General features: G+C 54.2%; 1 protein-coding gene and 1 non-coding gene across 5 annotated transcripts; one reads left to right on the top strand and one right to left on the bottom strand.

Moving 5' to 3' along the window:
* Window positions 1-98: 98 nt before the first annotated feature.
* Window positions 99-20,259, bottom strand: SLC27A4 (solute carrier family 27 member 4). Of its 4 annotated transcripts, XM_055351253.2 has the most exons (14): window positions 20,146-20,259; window positions 19,925-20,009; window positions 17,464-17,630; window positions 15,209-15,632; window positions 12,063-12,221; window positions 10,382-10,451; window positions 10,188-10,279; window positions 8,191-8,300; window positions 7,704-7,913; window positions 7,397-7,523; window positions 5,964-6,101; window positions 5,592-5,756; window positions 5,358-5,504; window positions 99-988 (listed from the first exon to the last, which is right to left on the bottom strand). In XM_055351253.2, the coding sequence occupies exons 2-14, from the start codon at window positions 19,998-20,000 to the stop codon at window positions 831-833; spliced, it is 2,043 nt and encodes a 680-aa protein (XP_055207228.2). In that variant the 5' UTR covers window positions 20,001-20,009; window positions 20,146-20,259; the 3' UTR covers window positions 99-830. The 4 variants fall into 4 exon arrangements, with proteins under 4 accessions (XP_055207228.2, XP_004048731.4, XP_018888848.3 ...); XM_004048683.5 differs by lacking the exon at window positions 20,146-20,259 and having other exon boundaries at window positions 15,209-15,603; XM_019033303.4 differs by lacking the exons at window positions 19,925-20,009; window positions 20,146-20,259 and adding an exon at window positions 18,371-18,521 and having other exon boundaries at window positions 15,209-15,603.
* Window positions 20,260-20,636: 377 nt separating this feature from the next.
* TRNAR-UCU (transfer RNA arginine (anticodon UCU)) lies at window positions 20,637-20,727 on the top strand. The gene is given in 2 exon segments: window positions 20,637-20,673; window positions 20,692-20,727. It is a non-coding gene; the product is annotated as a tRNA-Arg (tRNA).
* Window positions 20,728-24,732: the final 4,005 nt, after the last annotated feature.

The following is a 24,732-nucleotide window of genomic DNA, read 5'->3' as shown; positions in this document are numbered from 1 at the left end:
GGTCAATGGGCCAGCGGGTTGGCGTGGGGGATCAAGCGGCCACAGTGGGGCTGTGGGGCTCTGGGGTCAGGGTGGGCTTGGGTGGTTTGCACACAGGCTAGGAGGACTCAAGGCAGAGTTTATTGGCCCCTGAGCCCCCTCCCCCATTCCTCCTCCCCTCATAGCCAGGCCAAGACTGAGATGGAGGTGACACAGACCCACAAGGACTGAGAGGCCCTGCCTGAGGGATAATCAGGCAGCCACCCAGGCAGGAGGATGGGGGAGTGGGGAGAGGCCAGGCGCGTGGTCCTGACCTCCTGCTGTAGATGGGGCATCAGGGGCCACCTACAGATGTCAGGTCCTCTCCTCCCCTCCTGGAGGTGGGGATGGAGCCCAATGAACTTGGGCAGCTCTGGGGCTACGATTCTCTTTGGCCACCAGATGGATGCTACCACTGTCCCTGCCCACTCTGTTGACTTCCTGAGTCTGGGGACTTCTGCTCTGGTTCCATTTATAAGCTCCCTGCTCTCTGGGAAGGGCTCGGTGACCCCTTGTCCTCTCCCTACCCTGACCCAAGACATCATCCTGAGAAAACCCGTCAGTCTCAGCCTGGGAACCAGAGGGCCTGCCCAGCCCAGAAGACGTAACTTGGACATGAGACTTTCACAGAAAGCCTCTAGAAGGGTTGGGAAGGCAGTGAGTCACTTGGCAGTTTTGGATGGAGGGGCAGCACCTCAGGATGGAGGTGCCAGGCCCTGCTTGCTTTGGTCTGGCCTTGTCCAGGACCCCTCTGGGGCAGAACCTGGGGCTCCGGATCCAGCATCCGCCAGCCCTCAGAGGGATGGGGGGAATCACAGCTTCTCCTCGCCTGCCTGGATGCGGCTGTAGGCCTCTTGGTCCAGCGGGACGTAGCAGCCCTTCTGGGCATCTAGATAGAATAGCGGGTCCTTCACAATAGCCGGGTCAAAGCCCTCCTTCCGTAGCTCTGTCTTCTGGAACTTGTAGGTCCCTGGGAGAGCAGGGAAGAAGACTCAGTGCAGGGCAGGGGCCTGAGCTCCCAGCTTCCCAACCACCAGTGCTGAGGAAGGCAGGGAGCAGGGCTGGAGGACAAACAGGGGAGGGAAGTGGGGGAGGAGGCACAGCCCTTTACAGTTTGCAAAGAATGTTCATACAGCAGCTGTGGCAAAGTTGGGGCATGAGGACAGCTGCTAGTTACCCACCCACCACTACTTTGCAGATGGGAAAACAGGCCTGGAGAAGGGAGGCTATTTGCCTAGTGTCACATACTGAGTGACAGCAGAGTGGGGACCAGAACTGAGGTCTTCTGACTGTGATGTCTCCCTTTGAGTACCTACCAGGTAACAGTGTGAGCTTATTTCATCTGTACATCAGCCCCATAAGGCAGGTGCTCAACCGTATTCTCTGGATTCTAACACGGACGTGCTTGCAGATTTTAACATCTCTGAACTAGTATAATTAGCAGCACATATTTTCTTACTCGTACATAAAAAATTCATGGTATTTTTTTCTTTTTTATTGAGACAGGGTCTCACTCTATCACCCAGGCTGGAGTGAAGTGATGCCATCTCAACTCACTGCAACCTCCACCTGCCGGCCTCAAGTGATCCTCCTACCTCAGCCTCCCAAGTAGCCAGGACTATAGGTGTGCACCACTGTGCCTGGCTAAGTTTTGTAATTCTTTCTTTCTTTCTTTACTGGAGATGGAGTCTTGCACTGTCACCGGGGCTGGAATGCAGTGGCACGATCTTGGCTCACTGCAACCTCGGCCTCCCGGGTTCAGGTGATTCTCCTGCCTCAGCCTCCCAAGTAGCTGGGATTACAGGCGCCCACCACCACGCCCAGCTAATTTTTTGTATTTTTAGTAGAGACGGGGTTTCACCATGTTGGTCAGGCTGGTCTTGAACTCCTGATCTCAGATGATCCACCCTCCTCGACCTCCCAAAGTGCTGGGATTACAGGCGTGAGCCACTGTGCCTGGCCAAGTTTTGTATTTCTTGTCAGATGGGGTTTTGCCATGTTGCCCATCCAGATCTTGAACACCTGGGCTCAAGCGATCTACCTGCCTCAGCCTCCCAAAGTGGTAGCATTACAAGCATGAGCTGCCACGCCTGGCCGCATCTTTCAATCAATGGTATTAATCCTGTACAGATGAGAAGACTGATGCTCAGGGTGGTAGAACTGGGATTGGAACCTGGATGAGACAGACTACCAAAAATGGCTGCAGATTCCTCCCCTCCCTGTACACACACACCTCTGCTATGTGGCTTTGGCACTTCTCCTGGCAAGAGCTCGACTTTTTCAATCTCCATTGGCCTCAATCTGGACTGGCTTTACAACTTGCTTTAACCAACAGAAGGTGGTAAAAGCAATGTTGTAGGAGTTCTGGGTGAGTCTAGGCCTTGGGGGACCTTGCATCTTCCACCTCTACCTGCTTGGGGGTACCCTGGGGCTAGTCTAGCCTTCCAAAGGGTGAGAGGCCACGTGGAGCAGAGATGAGCCATCCCAGGTGAGGGCCCAGACCGGCGCCATCCAATATGACCTCATGTGGCTATTTACATTTAAATTATTAAACAAGGCCGGGCATGGTGGCTCACGCCTGTAATCCCGGCACTTTGGGAGGCCAGGGTGGGCGAATCACCTGAGGTCAGGAGTTCGAGACCAGCCTGGCCAACATGGCAAAACCCCATGTCTAATAAAAAAAATACAAAAATTAGCCAGGTGTGGTGGCACGTGCCTGTAATCCCAGCTACTGGGGACGCTGAGACAGGAGAATCACTTGAACCCAGGAGGCAAAGGTTGCAGTGAGCTGAGATTGCGCCACTGCACTCTGGCCTGGGCGATAGAGCAAGACTCCATCTCAAATAAATAAATAAACAAATTTAAGTTAATTAAACAAAATTTAATCCCAAAGTTTTGGGATTACAGGCGTGAGCCACGGCGTCCAGCCAGCAGCCACCTTTCAAGTGCTCAGTAGCTCTGCCAGGCTAGTGGCTACTGTGTTGGACAGCAGAAACCTAGAACATTTCCATCGCTGCAGAAAGTTCTGTTGGACAGTGCTGCAGAAGTAAGCAGCCGAGAGCCAGACACGTGGGTGAGGCCACCTAACTGCCTCTTGCCCCAGCTAAGTTACTAAGTGATGACAACTCTTTCAGTGACCCCAAAGCAAGGTCAACAGAAGAACTACTCAGCTGCACTTAACCCCTAAATTGCTTACCCACAGAATTATGAATAAATAAACTGGTTGTTTCGAGCCATTTTGGGGCAAGTAAGTTTGGGGGTGGTTTGTTCTGCAGCAAAGCCCATCTGAAATACAAGGTCTGAGAGCCTCCCTGCCTTTCCTGGACAGAAGTATGGTGCTGCTCAATCCTCCGGAAGCTCACGGTCTTGGCCATTAGCCTGGCCACAGTGTCTCCATCCTTCAGAACCACACTGAAGTCCTAAACCCCTAAACCCCGATGCTTTAGGCACTCCAGGTACCCACTCTCTGGCAGAAGCCACACTGGCTAGGGAGTACCCACCATCAAGGCAGGACTGATATGATGACAACGTGGGAGGTGGCCAGGGAAATGTGCTCCAAAGGGTGAGCAGCCAGGGAGGGCCCAGAAGAGGCACCAAGGGCTGAGGAAAGCAGGGGCAGGTATGGGCATGAGCCTCAGCATTTCCTGCCCACCAGAGAACTCTTGAGAGCCATCAATGGGCCAACAGATAGAAAGATGGTGCTGCCTTGTGGGCGACTGCGGGCCCACTGCCCATCTCCCACCTGGACAACTGCAACAGCCCCTCCCTCGTCTCCCAGCTCCCTCAGGGCTGCCTGCAATCCTCTCCCACTCCGTACACAGCAGCCAGAGAACTTTGTAGAGCATGAGTCTGACCAGGTTCCCACCTGCTGAGATGCTTTTTTTTTGAGACAGAGTCTCACTCTGTCTCCCAGGCTGGAGTGCAGTGGCACGGTCTCGGTTTACTGCAACCTCCACCTCCCAGGTTCAAGTGCTTCTCATGCCTCAGCCTCCCAAGTAGCTGGGATTACAGGCGCCCACCACCATGCCTGGCTAATTTTTTTTTTTTGAGACGGAGTCTCACTCTGTAGCCCAAGCTGGAGTGCAGTGGCACGATTTCAGCTCACTGCAACCTCCACCTCTGGGGCTCAAGCGATCCTCCTGCTGCAGCCTCCCAAGTAGCTGGGACTACAGGCGTCCACCACCACACCTGGCTAACTTTTTTGTATTTTTGGTAGAGACGGGGTTTCATCATGTTGCCCTGGATGGTCTCAAACTCCTGAGCTCAGGCAATCCATCTGCCTTGGCCTCCCAAAGTGCTGAGATTACAGGTGTGAGCCACCATGCTCAGCCTAATTTTTTTATTTTTATTTTTGTATTTTTAGTGGAGAAGGCATTTCACCATGTTGGCCAGGCTGGTCTCTAACTCCTGACCTCAAATGATCCACCCACCTTGGCCTCCTAAGTGCTGGGATTACAGGTGTGAGCCACCACGCCCAGCCAGCTAATTTTTATATGTTTAGTGGAGACGGGGTTTTGCCATGTTGGGCAGGCTGGTCTCGAACTCCTGACCTCAAGTGATCTGCCCGCCTTGGCCTCCCAAAGTGCCAGGATTACAGGCATGAGCCACTGCGCCCGGCCTTGCTGAGATGCTTCTGTGGCTCCCTACTGCCCCCGGGACAGTCCCCACTCTTACCCTGGCCTGCAAGGCCCTGGGCTTCTGGCCCCTGCTGGCTTCTCTCCCACTTCAAGCCACTGCCTGTCCCTCTCACTTGGCTCCAGCCTTGGGGGCCCCCTTTCGTTCCTCCAGCACCCAAGCTCCTTCCTGCTTCAGGGGCTTTACAGTGTCTATTCCTGCAGCCTAGAGTGCCTCCCACCGCCATAAAGTCCTTCCTTTCATTCAGGTCTCAGCTGAACCATCCCCTCCTCAGAGGAGCCTTCTAGTCATCCCAAGTGTCCCACCTTTTTGCTTTCCTATCAGCTTGCTCTGTGGTTCATTTTTCTTTTTATCTGTTTAACTCTAATCTCATGACAGATTATGTGGTCGATTCTTTACCTTTGGAATGCCTTGTCCTAGGCCAGCCTCTCTCCTGCTCTAAAACTCCAAGAAGGCAAACGTCCAGAGCTCACCACCCGTATCCCGAGGCTTAGCGCTGTGCCTGGCACCTAATATGTGTTCTACTAAGGAACAACGTGTGTCCTCTCTGCCAGCCCCGTCTGCTCACCTCTACACAGGCAGGTCACTTTACCAACTGCCCGGCCAGGCTGTGTGCAGAGGTCAAATAACAGCCAACCGGGTCTCTCCAGAAGGAAATGGGAAGGGAGCTGGGATCCGAGAGCTGGAGCAGGGGAGGGACACACCTGTTTTGTGCAGCTCAGGCAGGAGGCGCAGGAAGATGGGGCGCGCATACAGGGGCAGTTCCTTCTCCAAGACCTGAGCAAAGCGCTCCAGGTCACAGTTGCCAGTGGGGCTGGCCACAGCAGCCATTCCGGCCCGGCCCTCGGTTCCTGGGGGTGGCAGGGTAGACACTGAGTAGCTGGTGGTGCCCCTGGGTGGTGTCTCCCTACCCACACCTTGCGCCTGCCTGCACATACCTGGCACCTCGACACCATACACGGCCACGTCAGCCATGTCCAGCAGGCGGCTGAGTGTGCCTTCCACCTCGGTGGTGGACACGTTCTCACCTTTCCAGCGGAACGTGTCCCCAGTGCGGTCTCGGAAGTACAGGTAGCCCAGCTCGTCCATCACCAGCACATCACCTAGGGAGGGGCCGGATGAGGCAGGGCTGGGCCTGGCCAGCTCTGAGACCAGAGCTCAAGCCAGGGAGGCTTTGCTGGAGCCCAAGGATTTGTTTGACCACAAGGGCCAGGACTGGGGGAGTCCTGGGAAGGTGTCCTCTGGAGGTGGGAGAAGGTCCCCTCCTCCCCCAACCCTCAGCAAGGGGCTGTGAAGGGCTGGGGACCCACCAGTAAGGTAGGCCTGGTCCCCCTTCTTGAAGACATCCTTGGCAATCTTCTTGTTGTTGGCGCCCTGGTTGAGGTAGCCATCGAAGCGGCGCAGGGGGTCTTTCTGGATGATGCGGCCCACCAGCTGGCCCGGCTCACCTGGGGTGGGGAAGGCAGGGTCAGATCTGCCCTAGGCAGCCTCTCCCACCCGTCCTGTCACCAGGTGTACCCTGCGTCTTTTTTTTTGAGACGGAGTTTTGCTCTTGTTGCCCAGGCTGGAGTGCAGCAGTGCAATCTTGGCTTACTGCAACCTCTACCTCCTGGGTTCAAGCAATTCTCCTGCCTTAGCCTCCTGAGTAGCTGAGATTACAGGCGCACGCCAACAGGCCCAGCTAATTTTTTTTTTTATTTTTTAGTAGAGATGGGTTTCATCCTGTTTGCCAGGCTGGTCTCGAACTCCTGACCTCAGGTGATCCACCCGCCTCGGCCTCCCAAAGTGCTGGGATTACAGGTGTGAGCCACCACTCCCAGCCTGTACTCTGTGTCTTGATCTGATTTGAGTCATGCTGCTTGCCACAGAAATGCCCCACCCTCCCCCAGCCCAGGAGCTCATCTTGGCAGGTCGGACACACTGAGCCAGTGATGTTTGTTCTCGAAACTGATGGGAGGATGAACATAAGTCAGGCTCCTTGGGGACAGCCTAACAAAGCCAGCGCCCCAAGCCTCTGCTCCATGCCGGGACCCACTCAGAGTTTTATGTTCTTTATGAAACATAATCCTCAGGCCAGCCCCATGTGTGGGTGCTGCCATGGGCACAGTTTGTAGATAAGGGGACTTAGGCACAGTGAGGCTGAATACTCGCCCATGACACAGAGCTAAGGAGCTGAGCCAGAATAAATCTCAAGCAGCCTGGACTCAGGGTCATTTGGAGTCAATATGAAAATGAATGAATGAGGGCCGGGCATGGTGGCTCACACCTGTAATACCAACATTTTGGGAGGCCGAGGTGGATGGATCACTTGAAGTCAGGAGTTCGAGACCAACCTGGACAACATGGTGAAACCCCATCTCTATTGAAAATAGAAAAACTAGCCGGGCATGGTGGGGTTTGCCTGTAATTCCAGCTACTCAGGAGGGTGAGAAAAGAGAATTGCTTGAACCCAGGAGGCAGAGGTTAGAGTGAGCCGAGCTCACGCTGCTGCACTCCAGCCTGGGCGACAGAGTGAGACTCCATCTCAAATAAAAAAAAAAAGAATGAATGAATGGACTGATGTACAAATAGAATGGCGAATGAATGAATGCATGGATGGATACACAAATAAATGAGTAACTTGTAACCCTAAGAGCAGAGATAACTGATGGCCACTGGTCAGAACAAGGCTCCCCATCCACACGCGCCTGGCCTCCTTCCTTCCCAGGCCAACCCCTCCCTCTCTGACCCCGAAGTGGCAGACCTGGCTGGCAGGGAATGCAGACGCCGTCGGGCCCCCGGATCAGCTCCATGGTGTCCTCGTTGACACGTACCAACCGGATGGGGTACACGAAGGACAGGATGCGGCTATTGAAACCACAGGCCCCCACCTGCGAAGGCCAAGACTTGGGCCTGGGCTCTCTCACCATGGGCCCAAAACTGGACAATGAGGGGGAAGTGGGACTCCAGCACCCACACTCTCACGCTGGAACTCTGCCCTCCCCTCTGCATCCAGTGCCTTCCGTGGGCCATCCCTGCAGCAGCCTCGCCCATCCCCAACCTGGCCGCACCTGGCTGTCAAAGTTGCCCAGGCTACAGTTGCACTCCGTGGCCCCGTAGAACTCAGCCACCTGGGGTATGTGGAAGCGGCTGGAAAAGTTGGTCCAGATGGACTGCCGGAGGCCATTGCCTAGTGCCATGCGAACCTGGTGCTGGTTTTCTGCCTCCCGCGGTGGCTGGTTCAGGAGGTAGCGGCACAGTTCACCAATGTACTGCACAATCTGGGGGTGAACTTGGTGTGATTCGAGGCTCCAGAGGCTGCCCTCACTACACTAGGATTCTCCTGATCCCTCAAGCCCCTACTCTCCGCAGGGGCTGGCCATGCCATCCTTTCCCTCTCCGGGTCTCAGCCTCCCCATCTGAACAATGGGAACTTTGCCACAAATGAGCCATTTGGAATGACTGGCCACCTCAGCTATAAGACAGATGCCCCGGAGTGTAGTTGGGAAGAGGATAACTAGGGGAAAGGGACAGCTCACCCTTCCCGCTCTCGCTCACCGTGCAGTTGTACTTGATACAATCGTCCCAGAACCGGGAGGCTGAGAACTTCTTCCGAATCACCACCGTCATGCCATGCAGCAGGCACTGGCCGATTCCCACGATGTTTCCTGGAGGCAGAGGGACGGCCCCTGAGGGTCAGCGAGATGAAGACCCTCCCCGGCCCCAAATCAGTGATACTGCCATCCAGCCAGGCAGGCTTGTGCTGCCCTGCAGGCTTCTGCACCTCACATCTGCCTGCCTTGAGTGACCTCCTCCAAGAAGCCTCCCCGGCTTCCATCACCAGGCTCTTCCCTGGTGCTGCACTCTTGCTCCCTGCCTCTCTCCTACACTCACATATACACCCGACTCTAAGCACCTGGAGGGCAGGAGCTATATTTATTCAAGCTCTGTCTTCCCTTAAGCCCCTACAAACAAGCAGCAATGCCATGCATATCTGTGGAAACAAACTGAAATGAGACAGGCCCAGATGCCCCGTGGGACACTGCCACACACACTGTGAGGCTGGTGTGCTCATCCTTTTTTCAATTTAAAACAACTTTTTTTTTTTTTTTTGAGACGGAGTCTCGCTCTGTCACCCAGCCTGGAGTGCAGTGATGCCATCTCGGCTCACTGCAAGCTCCGCCTTCCGGGTTCATGCCATTCTCCTGCACCATCCTCCCGAGTAGCTGCCCGCCACCACGCCCGGCTAATTTTTTTTTTTTTTTTGTATTTTTAGTAGAGACGGGGTTTCGTGTTAGCCAGGATGGTCTCGATCTCCTGACCTCGTGATCCGCCCGCCTCGGCCTCCCAAAGTGCTGGGATTACAGGCGTGAACCACCACGCCTGGCCTAAAACAAAATTTTTTTTAGAGACAGGTCTCACCATGTTGCCCAGGCTGGCCTTAAACTCCCAGGCTCAAGTGATTCTTCTGTCTCAGCCTTCCCAGTAGCTGAGACCATAGGCATGTGCACCACGCCTGGCTAATCCTGTTTATTTTTATTTTTAAATTAAATTAAATTAATTAATTTATTTATTTTGAGACGGAGTCTTGCCCTGTCACCCAGGCTGGTGTGCAATGGCATGATCTAGGCTCACTGCAACCTTTGCCTCCTGGGTTCAAACCATTCTCCTGCCTCAGCCTCCCGGGTAGCTGGGATTACAGGCATCCGCCACCAAGCCCAGCTACTTTTTGTACTTTTAGTAGAGACAGGGTTTCACCATGTTAACCAGGCTGGTCTCGAACTCCTGACCTCGTGATCCACTCGCCTCCCAAAGTGTTGGGATTACAGGCGTGAGCCACTGCGCCCAGCCTATTTTTATTTTTTTTGAGACAGTGTCTCGCTCTGTTGCCCAGGCTGGAGTGCAGTGGCGTGATCTCAGCTCACTGCAATCTTTGCTTCCCAGGTTCAAGCAATTCTCATGCCTCAGCCTCACAGGTAGCTGGGATTACAGGCACACGCCACCACACCCAGATAATTTCTTTCTTTTTTTTTTTTCCGAGACAGAGTCTTGTACTGTTGCCCAGGCTGGAGTGCAGTGGCATGATCTTGGCTCACTGCAAGCTCCACCTCCCGGGTTCATGCCATTCTCCTGCCTCACCCTCCCGAGTAGCTGGGACTATAGGCACGAGCCACCACACCTGGCTAATTTTTTGTACTTTTAGTAGAGACGGGGTTTCACCGTGTTAGCCAGGATGGTCTCAAACTCCTGGCCTCAAGTGATCCGCCCACCTTGGCCTCCCAAAGTGCTGGGATTACAGGTGTGAGCCACCACACCCAGCCTAATTTTTGTATTTTTAGTAGAGATGGGGTTTTGCCATGTTGGCCAGGCTGGTCTTGAACTCCTGGCCTCAAGTGATCCGCCCACCTTGGCCTCCCAAAGTGCTGGGATTACAGGTGTGAGTCATCGCGCCTGGCCCAAAGCTGTGTGTTTCTACTGCAGCACACTGCCTGATGGGGGTGGGGTTCCTAGAGACCTGGCAGGTGCTGGAGGCTGTGTGACAGCCCTAGAGTTACCTGCTGAGTGGTAGAGGGGGAGGCAGTCATAGACGATGTCGTTGGGCCGCATGCGGAATCCATAGTACACCAGGGCAGCCATGCGGTAATACCTGGGAAGGCACAGGGCCAAGGGCTGAGCGGGCCCTAGAAAGGCAAAAGGAGGCTCCCCAGCCCTGCCTGTGCCTACCCCACCCTGGGCACCTGCCCCTTACCTGCTGTGCACCACGATGGCAGCCTTGGGCAGCCCTGTGGTGCCCGATGTGTAGATGTAGAACAGTTTATCTAAAGAAAACAGACGCGAGTGGCTGTCGGGGGCAGCTCAGGGCTGGGCACAGGGTCACACAAATGGACACCTGCAGGTGTGCACCCTTCAACACCTGTTCCCATCACATCCTTGCTAGGAAGCCTGTTCTGATAACCTCAGATACCATTCAGCTCTAACACCGGCATCCATTCCAACAAATATTTCCTGGGCCCTTGCTCTGTGCTAGGCCCTGGTGGAGAGAGACATCAGTGAGTAAGATGGGCACGGGCCTGGCCCTCTTGGCAGTCAAAGCTCAGTGGAACAGTCAGATGAGGACACAGGCAATTCCAATACTAAGCAACAAGTGCCGAGGGAGGGCACAGGACCTGTTGAAACCCAGTAGCCACATTTGGCCCAAGCTTGCAGGAGGGGAGGTGGTGCCAGGTGGGCTTCCCGATAAAGGTGACACCTGCCCCAAGTCATAGAGCACAGGGAGGCATTAGCTGCAGGAAGTGGGGGGTTGAGGTAGCTTCCGCACTGCTGAGCATTGATCTGTCCCACTCTGCAGCCCTCGACAGGGATTGCCACGTTAGAGTTTCTATGTAAGGCTTGGCCCTACCAGACTTGAGGTTCCCTGGAGGTCAGGAACTCCACAGGCAGACTCCACGTGTTTAGAACGCCTGCCGAGACACCTCATGCTCTCTGCCTGCCTGCTGTTTGCCAGCCCTAGGCACTATGAGGGCACCAGAGCAACCCAGCCAGAGTCCCTGCCCTCGAGCAGCTGACAAATGCACCCAAGAGACCAGATTCACATACAAGAGAGAAGTTAAACAGTGCTGATGACAATGACCAGTTACTGAGCCCCTCCTGCCACACCCTAGCTTCAGGACTGGCCCCACTGTATTTTTTTCAACCCTCAAAGACACCCCATAGAGTAGGTTCTGCTACTGTCCCCAGTTTTATGGCTGTGGGAACTGAGGTTCCAAGGGCAGGGCAGGTGTCAGGGTTCACACAAAGGAAGCAGTAGAACCAGGATATAAACTCGGATCTGACTCGACAGCCCAAGCTCTGAGCCACCAGGCAATGTGGCTTCACAGGAAAGAGAATGAGAAGAGCAGAAGAACCAGGTAGGCTACAGTACAAAAGAAGAGGGGTGAGAGGCTCAGGAAGGCTGCCTGGAGGTGGGGTCAGTGAGGCAGCACAGTGCTGGGAGAGGATCACAGCTGGAGATCCTGAGGTGTCCTGGACTGAAGAGGCACTTGATGAATATTCAAAGGGTCTTGCTCCTCACCCACCCTCCCACCCAACCCCAACCAAAGCCCAGACCAGGCAGGTTCCCGGAGTCCACAGGATTCTGCCCATTAGGCATCAATGAAGGCTTGTTCAACAAATCAAACTGGACTTTGTGAGCTCCTGTGTTCTCAGCCCTGTATCTGGCACTGTGACACACATCAGCTCATGTCACCTTCACAGTAACCCTGGAGTGGCCCAGGTTTACTGTCACCATTTTCCAGATGGAAAAAGGGAGGTGACGTGACATGTTCCAGGCACATGGCAAGTTTCCAGAAAAACCTCCTTCTGGCACTGAGGCCAGTGCTCTGTCCAGGGCCTGTGTGAGAGCCCCTCTATGGGGAGGGGACGGAGCCCACCTGTGAAGCCCTTGTCAGGGCAACTGGGCAGGTGCTTGGGAGCATCTTTCAGCAGAGGGTCCAGGTGTTCTGTGCTTGGAGGCACCGCACCGGGCTCCCAGGAGCCAGAGCAGAAGAGGCTGAGCGAGGGGTCCAGGCTGGCATGGACCTCACAGATGGCTGTGGGGAGACAGGGCAGTCAGCAGGCAGGCCAGAAAACCCCATGTTCCCAGGGACCTCTGCTCCCAGCAGGGCTGGCCATGTTGCTGAGGAGACTGGCTGGGCAGGAGGAGAGGCAGTGAAGCAACTGGGCCTTCAGTGTTGACAGGGGCACCGGCAATGGTTCTATTAGCCACGGGCTAACCACAGAGTAGGTCCGCTTTACCTGCATTCCCTGGTCTCACAGCCCTGGGAAGGAGGGACCATTGACAGCTCCTCTTACAGATGAGAAGATTGAGGCTCCGAGAATGAGAGGACCTGCTCACAGCTAGAATGTGCTGGACCTGGCGTGCAATGCCAGCTCTACCTCACATCAAGGTCTGGGCTCCCCCCCACTATCCCGCACTACTTACTCTGTGGGGCACCAGATAGAAGGGAGGAGTGCGGGTCAGAGGCCAGTGGCCCTCCATCCCCTTCCGAGAGCGGGAACCTGCTTTCAGGCTCCCCTGCGCACTGCACGGACATCACATAACCCTCCCCCTGGGGCATGGAGCAGTGCTGGTCGGCTTGGCCCCACCTTCCTGGCTTCCTCTTGATTTGCCCAACCCTCTCTTCTTCCCTGGCTGCCTTCCTCCCTCTCCCCTTTCAGCACCATTTTTTTCTTTCCTTTCTTTTTTTTTTTTTTTTTTTTTGCTTTTTAAAATAGAGACAGGGTCTCACTATATTGTCCAGGCAGGTCTTGAACTCCTGGGCTCAAGAGATTCTCCTGCCTTGCCCTCCCAAAGTGCTCGGATTACAGGCATGAGCCACTGCGCCTGGCCCCCTTTCAGCATCTTTTTTTTTTTTTTTTTTTTTTGAAGACAGAGTTTCACTCTGTCGCCCAGGCTGGAGTGCAGTGGCATGATCTCGGCTCACTCGGTTCAAGTGATTCTTGTGCCTCAGCCTCCTGAGTAGCCAAGATTACAGGCGTGCGCCACCACACCTGGCTAATTTTTGTATTTTTAGTAAAAACAGGGTTTCACCATGTTGGCCAGTCTAGTCTTTAACTCTCGAGCTCAGGTGACCTGCCCTCCTCAGCCTCCAAAAGTGCTGGGATTACAGGTGTGAGCCACCGTGCCAGGCCCCCTTTCAGCATCCTAATGACTTCCCTATTCATTATCCCACAACCACAACAGTGTGGGGAGAAAAAACAGAGTGCTGTGATCAAGCTGAAGATCAAACCCCAGTTCTACCACTTACTAACTGTGTGATCTTGGGTGAGCTCCTCACAAACCCCTCTGAACTCCAGGCTCATCATCCATAAAACCAAGATCCCTACCTCACTCGGTCTTCATAGAGATTAGAGCTGCTCTTGGAAAGCAGCAACCTCAGTACTTTGCAGGTGCCCAATGTGGCAGCAAATAAAATGCAGGCTCTGTGAGGAAAGTGGGGAATTAATTTTGTTCCCATTTTACAGCTAGATACGGCCTAATTAGTCACAAGGATGATTACCATTGTACTGAGGGGCCACCTAGCATCAGCCATGTTGCTAGTGCTTCAGGTAAGTATCTTTTTTTTTGACACGTAACCTCTCTCTGTCATCCAGGCTGGAACACAGTGACGTGATCTCGGCTCACTGCAACCTCTGTCTCCTGGGTTCAAGCGATTCTCCTACCTCAGTCTCCCGAGTAGCTGGGACTACAGGTGCGCACCACCATGCTCGGCTAGGTTTTTTTTTGCATTTTTATTAGAGACGGGGTTTCACCATGTTGGCCAGGCTGGTCTCAAACTCCTGATCTCAAAGCTGCCCACCTCGGCCTCCCAAAGTGCTGGGATTTACAGGCATGAGCCACCACACCCGGCCTTTTTTTTTTTTTTTTTTTGAGACAGGGTCTCACTCTGTCTGCCAGGCTAGAGTGAAGTGGCACAATCATCACTCACTGCAGCCTCAACCTCTTAGTCTTAAGTGATCCTCCTGCCTCAGCCTCCGAGTAGCTGGGACTACAGGTCCATGTCACCACGCCTAGCTAATTTTTTAAAAACTTTTTTTAGGCCGGGCACGGTGGCTCATGCCTATAATCCCAGCACTTTGGGAGGCCGAGGCGGGTGGATCACGAGGTCAGGGGTTGGAGACCAGCCTGACCAACGTGGTGAAACCTCGTCTCTACTAAAAATACAAAAAAATTAGCTGGGCGTGGTGGCGGGTGCCTGTAATCTCAGCTACTCAGGAGGCTGAGGCAGGAGAATTGCTTGAACCCGGGAGGTGGAGGTTGCAGTGAGCCGAGATCATGCCACTGCACTCCAGCCTGGGCGACAGAGCAAGACTCTGTCTCAAAACAACAACAACAACAAAAAAAACAAAAAACTTTTTTTAGTAGGCCAGGTGTAGTGGTTCATGCCTACAATCCCAGCACTTTGAGAGGCAGAGGCGGGTGGATCGCTTGAACTCAAGAGTCTGAGACCAGCCTGGGCAACATAGCAAAACTGAGTATCTACAAAAAATGCGAAATTTAGCCAGGCATGGTGGTGCATGTCTGTGGTCCCAGCTATTCAGGAGGCTGAGGTGGAGGGACTGCTTGAGTCTGAGAGGTCAAGGCTGCAGTGAGCTGTGATTGCACCACTGCACTCCAGCCTGGGTGACAGGGCAAGACCCTGTCTCAAAAAAAGTTTCTTAGTAGAGACAGGGTCTTACTATGTTGCCTAGGCTGGTCTCAAACTCCTGGGCTCAAGGGATCCTCCTGCCTTGGCCTCCCAACGTGCTGGGATTACAGTTGTGAGCCACTATGCCCAGCCTGAAGTACCTTTTTGAAAACAGTATGAGGTAGGAACGACGGATGAGGAAACTGAGGCTCAGAGAAATCAGTCCCTTCCCCAGGATCTCGTTTACTTGTGGCACTGCCTAAGCTGTCTGACTCCACTCTGTTCCCTTAACCACTGACCCACACAGCCTTGGCAGGGCTGGAAGGGAGCTTTGGTCTGTGTAAGATCCCATGGAGTTCCTGCTTGTCCCCCGCCCCCTTGGGGCTCACCTGAGGCCATTTCGCTGCCAAAGACAAGGGCCCGTGCACGCGAGGTGGTGAGGCAGTGGAGCAGAGCATCCCGCCGCAGGTTGGTGTTGATGAGGGCCGCCTCCACACCGAGCTTGGCCATGCCCAGCCATAGGCCCACAAACTCATTGCGGTTCTCCATGAAGATGGCAGCCACATCGCCCGAGGCCAGGCCCCGGGCCTGCAGGAAGTTGGCTACACTGCTCGAGTACTCATCCAGCTGGCGGAAGGTCCAGTGGGTATCTGTGCCCTCGAAGATCAGGGCCGTCTTATCGGGGTGGCGCCGAACGGTAGAGGCAAACAAAATGGGCACTGTCCGCCGCTCCCGCAGGCACTGTCGCACCTTTGCCTTCACCTTCAGGAGGACCAGGCCGCCACTGTGTGCGAACAAGAGAGGGCGCCGTGCCTGCCATGGTTGGGAGGGAGGGGTCCTGACACCCTACCCCAGGCTGCTGCCTCGCCAGCCTATGCTTCATGAGCCAGACCCCCTACAACACTTCTATCTCCCGGCTCCTGCAGGGAACATGCACCACCTTACTGATGCCTCTCGATAACACTGAGAGTTCGTATGATTCCCCTCCCCTTACACAGAAGGAAATCAAGGCTCTCGTGGTGCCGTGGCCTGCTCAAAGCTTCATGGATGGAGGGTGGCTGAGCTGAGATTTGAACTCTAGGCCTCTCTGGCTCCAGAGTTCAACTCCTACCCTCTCAGCCTGCTGCTCCAGCAGAAACTTCCTAGGTCTCCAGAGCTTCCTGTAAAAGTCCAAACTCCTTGTTTGGGGCCTCCCACAGTCCAGCTGCTCCCTCGACCCACCATGACCACAGTAAATAATGAATGAGTTTGCTGGTCTGTCCAGTCTTCCTCCCTGTGAGCCTAGCTGGGATAGGCTTCTGTCTTATTCAACACTCTGTCCCCTGGGTTCTGTGCCAGGCAGAGTAGATGTTCAGTAAGTTTGTGGAATCACTTGGCAACATCCCATTCCTGCCACCTTTGTTTTTTTGTTTTTTTTTTTGAGATGGCGTCACGCTCTGTCACCCAGGTTGGAGTGCAGTGATGCAATGTCAGCTCATTGCAACCTCCACTTCCCAGGCTCAAATGATGCTCCCACCTCAGCCTCCCAAGTAGCTGGAACCACAGGTGTGCACCACATGCCTGGCTAACTTTTTTGTATTTTGGTAGGGACGGGGTTTTGCCATGTTGCCCAGGTTGGTCTCAAACTCCTGAGGTCAAGTGATCCACCCACTTTGGCCTCCCAAAGTGCTAGGATCACAGGTGTGAGCCACCGCGCCCAGCCCTGGACTCCATGCCTTTGTTGCTGATGCTGCGCCTTCTGGTTGGACTCATCTCCTTCCACCACCACTAAGGCACCTCTCAAGTACAGCCACTTTTTCTCCAGGAGGCCTTCTCTGATTCCCAGGGTCCTGGATGGCAGCTGTTTCTCCTTGCTCCATGCTCCCACAGCTACCACCCTTCCTGGTGTGCCTCTCCGTGCCTTCTTTTGCAATCAACCAAGATTGACAAATGCTGAGCTGCCTGTGTGGGGTGTGGGTCACTGAACTGGGTGCTGGGACACAGTAGTGAGCAAGGCTGCGCCAGGGTCTCTGCCCACATGGCACTGCCAGTTTACAGATGTGCTGTGTCCCTTTCTTTCTCCTGACCAATCTGAGCTTGGCAGATGGGGTCTGCCTTATTCCTCTCTGGACCCCAAAGCTAGCCTGGCACCTAGTAGAGAACAAGCGGGAATAGATACTTCTGGTACAGGATGTCCCTTGGAGCATACCGGGCTTTCTTTGGGGAGCAGGTTATCCCAGACATCTGAGTAGGGGCTCTGCTCTAGAACTCAGTGCCCCCTGTGCCATCTCACACCCCTGCCAACCTGAGGGCAGGGCCTTTCCCCAAAATTCCTCTTTACGCTTTCATAAACTTACAGAGTCCTCAGGACCCCTTGCAGATGTCTCAACACACTTGATGTTCAATATACGTCCTAGGCTAAGCCTGCCCAAGGCCTGGGAGCCTCAAGTTAGGGAGATTCCCTGGGAGAAGACTTTGACCTTGGAGATGGAGGTACCAGGTACTATTGCCAGGGTACGGGTGTGGAGCAGAGGCTGCTGTTCTGGAACTCAGCTCAGCTGCCCTGTGCTGGTAGAGACCATGAGGTCTGGCCTGGGGAGATTTGGGGGACCAGAAGCTCACTGTAGTGTGGCAGACCCCAGGAAAGGCTAGGCCAGGTACTCACAAGATATCGCGCCTGATGGTCTTGATGAAGACCCGGATGAAGCGCCAGCTGCCAGATCCCAAGTAGAGGAACAACAGGGAGAATCCCACCTGGGTCCAGGGCAGTTTCAGCACCAGCTTGGAGAACAGCAGCACCCCCACCAGAGAGGCTCCAAGCAGCATTGTGGCCTGCGGACACAGGGCAGTTAGTGGACCCAAACACCCAACCCTCCAGGTCTCCTACCTCCCAGCCCAGACAGCCAGGCCACTGTGATCCCAAGGGGACAGCCTGCAGTAAGGCTTAGCCATACTGAGTTGGGTGACTGACCACAGGGGTCCCTTTCCAGGCTTGGCCTGGAAGGGGCAGGCTAGGAGCTTGGCACTTGAGGTGAGGAATTCCAAGAGTGAGAACCAGGAGGCTGGTTCTCGTCTCATAGTCCCATCTCTGCCCACCATTCTCCAAGTGACCTTGGGCAAGACCTTTTCACATTTTAGACCTTAGTATCTGCCCTCTGTGCAATGGGTGTAGTGAGACGTGTTCTTTTTTTTTTTTAAGTTTTTAAACTTTTTATTTGCATATTAAAAAAACTGTGCATTCCAATACTTAAAACCATTTGAACAAAAAAAAAAAAAAAATGGCACTCTGATTAAACTGCATTACAGCCTGCAGGACACCTTGGGCCAGCCTGGTTTTACTCTAGATTTCACTGTCGTCCCACCCCACTTCTTCCTTCACCAACATGCAAGTTCTTTCCTTCCCTGCCAGCCAGATAGACAGATGGGAGAGGCAGGCGCGGCCTTCATTGTCAGTAGTTCTTTGATGTGAAAGGGGCAGCATAGTAATTTAAACTTGATCCAACCTCTTTGCATCTTACAAAGTTAAACAGCTAAAAGAAGTAAAATAAGAAGGCAATACTTGTGGAATGTACAATGCATATTGGTGGTGCACGCCGCATTACGATTCGCCTGCTTGCTTCTCCTGTTCAATCGTTTCTTTGGAAGGCAGTGGATTTTTCTCTTGCGTCTCTGTCTTCTTCAGTTTCGACTTATCGAATTTCTCAATCTCAGCCATATCGGGTTTGTCAGACATGGTTGCGGAGGAAAAGCGGAGCGAGGCGTGTGAGAATGAGCGAAGTCTGGTCTGCGCAGTGGCCACCACCGAGTTGTCCTGAGACGTGTTCTAAGAGGCTTTTCTAGCCAAAACATGACAGTTCACTCTTCTGACATCCAGGGTCCCTAAACCAGATGGCCTGGGGGTGGGTACTGACTTAAGAGCCTCTGGCTCGCTGGCAGTGGTGGCTCACACCTGTAATCCCAGCACTTTGGGAGGCCGAGGCAGGCGGATCATGATGTCAGGAGTTCGAGACCACCCTTACCAAGACAGTGAAACCCTGTCTCTACTAAAAATACAAAAATTAGCCAGGCATGGTGGCACACACCTGTAACCCCAGCTACTCAGGAGGCTGAGGCAGAAGAATTGCTTGAACCCGGGAGGTGGAGGTCCATTGAGCCAAGACTGTGCCACTGCACTCCAGCCTGGGAGACAGAGCGAGACTCCGTCTCAAAAAAAGAAAAAAAAAAAGTCTCTGGCTCGACTCCCCACCCAGAACCCAGGGAGGTTCTGTGGATGACCAGGCCAAGTCAAAGGGGCAGCTCCCTGGAAAAGGAGCCCTGCTTGGTCCCTGCCCATAGACTCAGGTATCGCAGTGCGTCTGTTGGTCGATAGAGGGCGACCCAGAAAACGAGTTAGAGCCTGGAGGTGCTTGAGAGGTGACCGCCCAGGGGGCAAAGCTGATTGAGGGAGGCGAGGAGGACCTTGAAGACACCACCCCTCAACACACAGACACACACAGCCACTCGGATGAATCTTTGGGGTCTAGGGCTTAGGGGAAGGCGAATGACTTGACTGTGCTTCAGGGGCTGGGTTGAGCTAGGACTCTTGGGTTCTATTCCTGGAGCTTTGAGGACTCGATCAAGGGGACATCTGATGGGACTGTTTTTCTCCGAGTTTTCCTGTTCTTGGGAGTAGACGAAGGTCACAAATGTGAAATGGCCTGAGAGCCTCCAAGCCAGGAAAAGGGAATGGTCTGGACCACAAGAAGCCCTGGGAGACCATCTCCCCCTCCCCCTCGCGAAAAGCAAAAGCCGGGGGCGGGGGAATTGAACCAGAGTCCTCAACCCCAACGCCAGGGTCCAGGGTCCTCAGATCTCTGGCCTCCCATAGCCCGCCACAGCAGAGGGGCAGGAACCTGTCCTGGAAGGCTGGGGCAAGAAGAGGCCAGAAGAGGGTGACTAGTTCCCTCGGGCCCCTGTCCCGGGTCACGCGTGCCGCCCTCGCCCCTAGACAGCAACGTAACAGTGCGTCTGTCGGGGAAATAGCGCCGCAGGGCGCGCCCCCCACCTGGGGTCCGCACCGCCACCTCGCCCGACTCGGCCCGGCACATGTCCCCACCCGGGAACCCACCAGCCCGGTCTATGCTCACCCGGCGTCGGCTCCGCCGCGCGGCGCCCCGTCCAGATGCGGCCCGGTTGCAGCAGCGTAGACAGCGCGAGGGGCATTAGCCGCCCCTGGACGCACGGAGCCGGGTCTCAGCAGGGTTTAGCCGGCTCTGCGCCCTGCATGGCCCGGCCGCCCCGCCAGCCCCGCCCGCCGCCCGGCCCCGCCCGCCGCGCTCCTCCCCCGCCCGCCTCCCGCACCCCAAACCTGCTGTGCCGGGCCGCAGCACCGCCTGCCGCACCTTCCCCGCAGCCGGCAAGCCACAGAGCCGGGGGCGCAGCGCAGCCCCAGCGCGCCTGACGCCGCTCGGCCCCAGCCCGCCCTGCACGCGCAACGGCTTCGGGCGGCGCCGCCGCGCGGCACATTGGGAGTTGTAGTCCACGCCGCGCGGCCCCACCCAGCCGAGGAGACCCCCGAGTCCGCGAGGAGACAGGCGGGCTTCACCCCGGCCCTTCCTCCCTGCCGACCCCGGCCCTTCCTCCCTGCCGACCCCGGCCCTTGCCCCCTGCTGTCCCCAGCGCCCGGATGTAGGAAGAGCACCCCAGTCCACACCACAGCCGAAAACCCGGAGCACGCTCTCGGGCCCCGGCCGAGTTCAGCAAACACCCAGCACCACACCTAGAAGCTCGCTAAGAGGGCGGTTTCAGACAGAGGTGAGCAGGGCTTCTAGGTTCCGCAGCCGGCTAGGTTCCGCAGCCGGCTCTGTGGCGCAATGGATAGCGCATTGGACTTCTAGCTGAGCCTAGTGTGGTCATTCAAAGGTTGTGGGTTCGAGTCCCATCAGAGTCGAATTTTGATGGCTCCTACTCCCTGACTTCCACCTGCGTGTTTTAAGGACTCCAGGACCTATCTAACAAATAAGGTTCAGAAAGAAAATCATAAGTCACACCCAACTTTGCTGCGACACAGCCATAAACCTGGTGTCTAGGTGACTACGAGAAATCCTTTCTCATACCATGGTGTCTTGTGAGCAGCCTGGCACACCTGTTGGCACAAAGGACACGGATTTGGAGGCCCTTAGTTAACTTCACCATCTATGATCTCTGGTCCCTGCAACAAATCAGTTAACCTATATTTGTCATGCCACCCTTATTTGTCATGCCACTTCCAGAGCCATAGGCGAGTGGCCAGATTCTCGGCCCTGTTGGGACTCTTGGCCTCTGAAAAATTGGTTTCTTGTTAAGTAACCATGTTGGGCATCCACAGTTGCCACTTGTCCTTAAATATTAATAGATCCCTGGGAGGCTGAGGCAGGAGAATTGCTTGAACCTGGGAGGCGGAGGTCGCAGTAAGCCGAGATTGCGCCACTGCACTCCAGCCTGGGCGACAGAGCAAGTCTCCATCTCAAAAAAAAAAAAAAAGACAGACATTCTGGGACTGGTGTGGTGGCTCAAGCTTGTAATCCCAGCACTTTTGGAGGCTGAGGCAGGGGGATCACTTCAGCCAGGAGTTCAAGACCAGCCTGGGCAACATAGTGAGACTCTGCCTCTACAGGAGAAAAAAAAAAAAAAATTAGCCAGGTAGCTCTTGCTTGTACTCCCAGCTACTCAGGAAGATGAGGTGGGAGGATTGCTTGAGCTCTGGAACTTGGGGCTGCAGTGAGCTGTGATTGCACCACTGCACTCCACCCTGGGCAACAAAGTAAGACCGTGTCTCAAAAAATAAAAATAAGCTGGGCACAGTGGCTGCCCACAGGTTGAGGTGGGCAGATCACATGACGTCAGGAGTTCAAGACCAGCCTGGCCAACATGGCGAAATCCTGTCTCTATTAAAAATACAAAACTTAGCCGGGGGTGGTGGTGCACGTCTGTAATCCTAGCTACTCAGGAGCTGAGGCAAGAGAATCACTGAACCTGGGAGGCAAAGGTTGCAGTGAGCCGAGATTGGGCCACTGCACTCCAGCCTGAGCAACAGAGCAGTGAGAGCCTGTCTCAAAAAACTAATAATAATAAAAATAAAGATGAAATATTGGTCTGATAAGGATTTCGACCTATTTCTTCTGGAATATAGGGTGCCTCCTTTTGGGGGCTTGAGTAAATTCCAGCACCACATCCTTCATGGGTATCACCGTCAGGAGGCAGAATGTGCAGTGGTATGGGCATGAGCATTGAGTTCACCTTCTCAGCTGAAAGGTCAAGATTCATTTTGTTCTTATATATAAAAATTGGGACATACTAATTAATAATACCTCACAGGGTCAGCGTGGAGATTTGTGGGGAGTATTTTTTTTTTTTTTCCGAGACGGAGTCTTGCTCTGTCACCCAGGCTGGAGTGCAGTGGCGCGATCTCGGCTCACTGCAAGCTCCGCCTCCCAGGTTCACGCCATTCTCCTGCCTCAGCCTCCCGAGTAGCTGGGACTACAGGCGCCTGCCACCAGGCCCAGCTAATTTTTTTGTGTTTTTTTTAGTAGAGACGGGGTTTCACCGTGTTAGCCAGGATGGTCTCGATCTCCTGACCTCGTGATCCACCCGCCTCAGCCTCCCAAAGTGTTGGGATTACAGGCATGAGCCACTGCGCCTGGCACAACATTTCTTGAATGAATGAAAGGAAGAGTGAATTGGAGGCTCTGACCTTATGCACACCAGGATTCGTGAGTATAAACATGAGTACTTCCACATCAACTACTGAGGTCATATGCAAGTGGGCAGGTGAGAGTTAGCGGGAGGGTGCTGGTGACCAGCCACCTGCTCTCCTTCAGTCAGGCTTGTCACACTGGAGAAACCAAAGCAGTACCACCGGACATTGGGTCAGGCCTGAGGGGGAGAAGCAAGAGAACACAGACAGAACAGGACAGCCTGCCTTTCAGTTGCTTACAGTCTAGCTGGCCACACAGAGGACAGGTGGAAGTGAGATGGAATAGGTCATCCCTCACTCAGTGCTCATTGTGCTGGTGTCACGCTCATCACAGTATTGTCATTAAAATTTTTTAATTTTTTTTTTTTGAGATGGGGTCTCACTCCTGTCGCCCAGACAATCACAGCTGACTGCAGCCTTCACCTCCTGGGCTCAGGTGCTCCTGCTACCTCAGGCTCCTGGGTAGCTAGGGCTACAGGTGTGCGCCACCACACCTGGCTAATTTTTTGTATTTTTAGTAGAGACGAGGTTTCATCATGTTGTTCAGGCTAGTCTGGAACTCTTGAGCTCAAGTGATCCGCCCCCACCAGGCCTCCCAAAGTGCTGGGACTCCAGGCATGAGCCACCCCCGCCAGCTCTACCAATAAAATAATTTCAGAGTAGTGAATGCTCTAAAGAAAATAAGGGTAGGGTGTGGTGGCTCATATCTGGAATACCAGCACTTTGGGAGGTCAAGGCAGGAAGATGGCTTGAGGCCAGGAGTTCAAGACTGGCCAAGCCAACATAGCAAGACCCTGTCTCTACAAAAGAAAAAAAAAAAAAAAGCCAGGCCCGGTGGCCCACACCTGTAATCCCAGCACTTTGGGAGGCTGAGGTGGGGGGATCACAAGATCAGGAGTTTGAGACCAGCCTGACCAACATGGTGAAACCACATCTCTACTAACAGTTAAAAAAAAAATCAGCTGGGCGTGGTGGCAGGCACCTGTAATCCCAGCTACTCGGGAGGCTGAGGCAGGAGAATCGCCTGAACCCAGTAGGTGGGAGGTTGCAGTGAGCCGAGATCACGCCATTGCACTCCAGCCTGGGCGACAGAGTGAGACTCCATCCCCCCCACAAAAAAAAAAAAAGAAACCACTTGACCAGGCACGGTGGCTCAGGCATGTAATCCTAGCACTTTGGGATGCCAAAGTGGGCAGATCACCTGAGGTCAGGATTTCGAGACCAGCCTGGTCAACATGGTGAAACCCCGTCTCTACTAAAAATAAAAATTAGCTGGACATGGTGATGCACCCCTGTAATCCCACCTACTTGGGAGGCTGAGGCAGGAGAATTGCTTGACCCTGGGAAAGGGAGGTTGCAGTAAGCTGAGATCACGCCATTGCACTCCAGCCTGGGTGACAGAGCGAGACTCCATCTCAAAATAAAAAAACAAACAAAACAAAACAAACAAACAAAAACTTAGCTAGGTGTGGTGGCATGCATCCATAGGCCCAGCTAGTAGGGAGGCTAAAACAGGAGGATCCTGGAGCCCAGGAGGTCGAGGATGTAGTGAGCCGTGATAGTGGCACTGCACTCCAGCCTGGGTGACAGAATGAGACCCCATCTCAAAAAATGAATAATAATAAACAGAAGATGATAGCATGGAGAGAGGGAGAGGGGGACTAGGGACTGCTTTAGATGGCAGGAAGCCCAGGAAGACATCTCTGCTGTGACATTTGAGCAGAGATGTGAATGACAAGGAGCTCACCATGTAACAACCTGGGGACACGGTGCTGTTCCCAAAGGCAGGAAGAAGCCTGGTGTGTTCAGGGAGCAGGATGAAGGCAAGCATGGTTTACTGAGATGGGAGAATAGACATTTCTAGGCAGAAGTTGGTAGGGCCTCACCAGTGATTACCTATAGCCAGTTTGATTTTTCTCCAATCATGAGCTGGTAACACAAATGCCACCCTATGCTCAGGAGACCAGACTCCATTCCCAGCTAAGCCTGATGCTTTGTGTCCATCTCACAAGTGCTATAAAGGCCCAGGGTTGTCCAGGCACTGCCTGCCTAGAGCAGGTGAGCTGCTCAGCTGGGCAGTGAAGGCCATCTGTCTGACCTCCGCTGCCACCCTGGCACTGTTGACTTTAGTGAGCTGCAGTGGGGGTGCCTGGGACCCTGGGAAGCTGCAGAAACAGCTGGCAGGTCTGCAGAGACTGGTGAGGTATGGGGACTCACTAG

The sequence above is a fragment of the Gorilla gorilla genome, chromosome 13 (assembly GCF_029281585.2).
Source record: "Gorilla gorilla gorilla isolate KB3781 chromosome 13, NHGRI_mGorGor1-v2.1_pri, whole genome shotgun sequence".
NCBI classification, from domain to species: Eukaryota; Metazoa; Chordata; class Mammalia; order Primates; family Hominidae; genus Gorilla; species Gorilla gorilla.
Note: the sequence above shows the minus strand (reverse complement) of the source record. Positions and strands in the feature narration are given on the sequence as shown.

Excerpts from the sequence above, each read along its gene's own strand:
- SLC27A4 (XM_055351253.2), bottom strand. The coding sequence starts at position 20,000 with ATGCCCCTCGCGCTGTCTACGCTGCTGCAACCGGGCCGCATCTGGACG. Across the intron at positions 12,222-15,208 it reads TGGCAGCGAAATGGCCTCAG|CCATCTGTGAGGTCCATGCC; the intron begins GTGAGCCCCAAG and ends GTCTCCCCACAG. Across the intron at positions 8,301-10,187 it reads CCCCCTCTACCACTCAGCAG|GAAACATCGTGGGAATCGGC; the intron begins GTAACTCTAGGG and ends CTCTGCCTCCAG.